At 67.9% G+C, this 1,753-nt stretch overlaps 1 protein-coding gene across 1 annotated transcript; it reads right to left on the reverse strand.

Moving 5' to 3' along the window:
• Positions 1-133: 133 nt before the first annotated feature.
• On the reverse strand, positions 134-1,604 carry C5AR1 (complement C5a receptor 1). Its single transcript, XM_027633510.1, has one exon. The coding sequence runs from the start codon at positions 1,567-1,569 to the stop codon at positions 514-516; it is 1,056 nt and encodes a 351-aa protein (XP_027489311.1). The 5' UTR covers positions 1,570-1,604; the 3' UTR covers positions 134-513.
• Between the last annotated feature and the right edge of the window lie 149 nt (positions 1,605-1,753).

Below are 1,753 nucleotides of genomic sequence, written 5' to 3' on the forward strand. Positions count from 1 at the left end.
TGCCAATGAACCTCCCTCCTCACACCCCCGTGCCCACACCCTGGTGGGACCCCCAGGATGGCGATGATGATGGCCAACGATGCCAACGATGCCAACAACCCCCCCCTTCACACCCCTGTGCCCACACATGACGATGACGATGATGACCATGATGATGATGGCCAACGATGCCAAGGAGCCTCCACCCCCTCTCACACCCCTGTGCCCACACCCTGGTGGGACCCCCAGGTTGATGATGATGATGATGATGATGACGATGATGACGATGGCCAACACTCCTCACACCCCCGTGCCCACACCCTGGTGGGACCCCCAGGATGACGATGACGATGACGATGGTCAACACTCCTCACACCCCCGTGCCCACACCCTGGTGGGACCCCCAGGATGATGACGATGATGATGATGATGATGACGATGACGACAACGATGGCCAACACTCCTCACACCCCCATGCCCACACCCTGGTGGGACCCCCATGACGATGACGATGATGATGATGACCAACGCCCCTCACACCGCCGTGCCCACGCTCTGCTCCTCCTCCAGGGTGGTGGTGCCGCTCTTGCTCTTGCCGTCGCCGGAGACGGGCTCGTCTGCCAGGACCCCCTTGAGGACGCCCCTCCACGACCGGCGCACGCGTTTTCGGAAGGCCCGGCCCATCACCACGTAGATGAGGGGGTTGAGGCAGCTGTTGACGTAGGCCAGCCCCGCCACCACGGGGTCGGCGTCCTGCGCCGCCCGGAACGCCGCGCTGCCCGCCGGCGCCGCCGCCAGCGCCACGCCCACGGCGTGGTAGGGCAGCCAGCAGACGAAGAAGCTCACCACCACCGCCAGCACCGTCCGCGTCGCCCGCTGGGGCCACGCCGAGCCCTTGGCGCGCAGGTGGCACAGGAGGCGCCCGTAGCACGCCGAGATCACCGCCAGCGGCCCCACGAAGCCGCAGAGCAGCCGCGTCACCGCCGTGGCCACCTCGGTGAGGCGCTGGTGGGAGCCCACCAGGGAGTAGTCCAGCACGCAGGTGGTCTTGGCGGCGAAGGAGTCGACGCGGGTGGTGCGGAAGACGAAGGAGGGCAGCGTGAGCAGCGCGGCCGCCGCCCAGGCGCCGGCGCAGGCCCCCCGCGCCAGGCCCGGCGTGCGGTGGTTGTGGCACCAGACGGGGCGGGTGACGAGGGCGCAGCGGTCGGCGCTGAGCCCCGTCAGCAGCAGGACGCTGGCGAACATGTTGAGCACCGTCAGCGACGGCACGACCCGGCACGAGACCCCGCCCAGGGGCCAGTGGTGGTCGCGGGCCAGGGGCAGCGCCAGGAAGGGCAGGGCCAGGCAGCACAGCAGGTCGGCCACGGCCAGGTTGAGGAACCAGACGCCGTTGACGGTGCGGCGAAGCTCCAGCGCCGTCACCCAGACCACGGCGCCGTTGCCCAGCACGCCCAGGAGGAAGATGAGGGCGTAGAGGGCCAGCACGAAGCGCAGGGTGAGCGGCACCGACGGCGCGTCCAGGTCGTCCAGGAAGGAGTCGTCCCACGTGTCGTTGTAGGGGTAAAGGTAGTCGGGGGTCGGGGGGGACATGGTGGGAGGGGGGGGCCTGGAGGGGGAGGGTCAGAATGGGTCTGAACTGGGGGAGGGGTGGGGGAGGGGTCACCCAAGGGAAGGTGAGACGAGCCAAGGGTGACCCAACTCAACCCAACCCAACCCAAGGGTTATCAAACCAACCCAACAATGACCCAACCCAACCCAACCCAACCCAACCCAA

This window comes from Corapipo altera, unplaced genomic scaffold (genome assembly GCF_003945725.1).
Source record: "Corapipo altera isolate COAL_440 unplaced genomic scaffold, ASM394572v1 59363, whole genome shotgun sequence".
Classification (NCBI taxonomy): Eukaryota; Metazoa; Chordata; class Aves; order Passeriformes; family Pipridae; genus Corapipo; species Corapipo altera.

What these genes read in the sequence shown, in the direction of transcription:
- C5AR1 (XM_027633510.1), bottom strand. Translation starts at nt 1,569, where the DNA reads ATGTCCCCCCCGACCCCCGACTACCTTTACCCCTACAACGACACGTGG.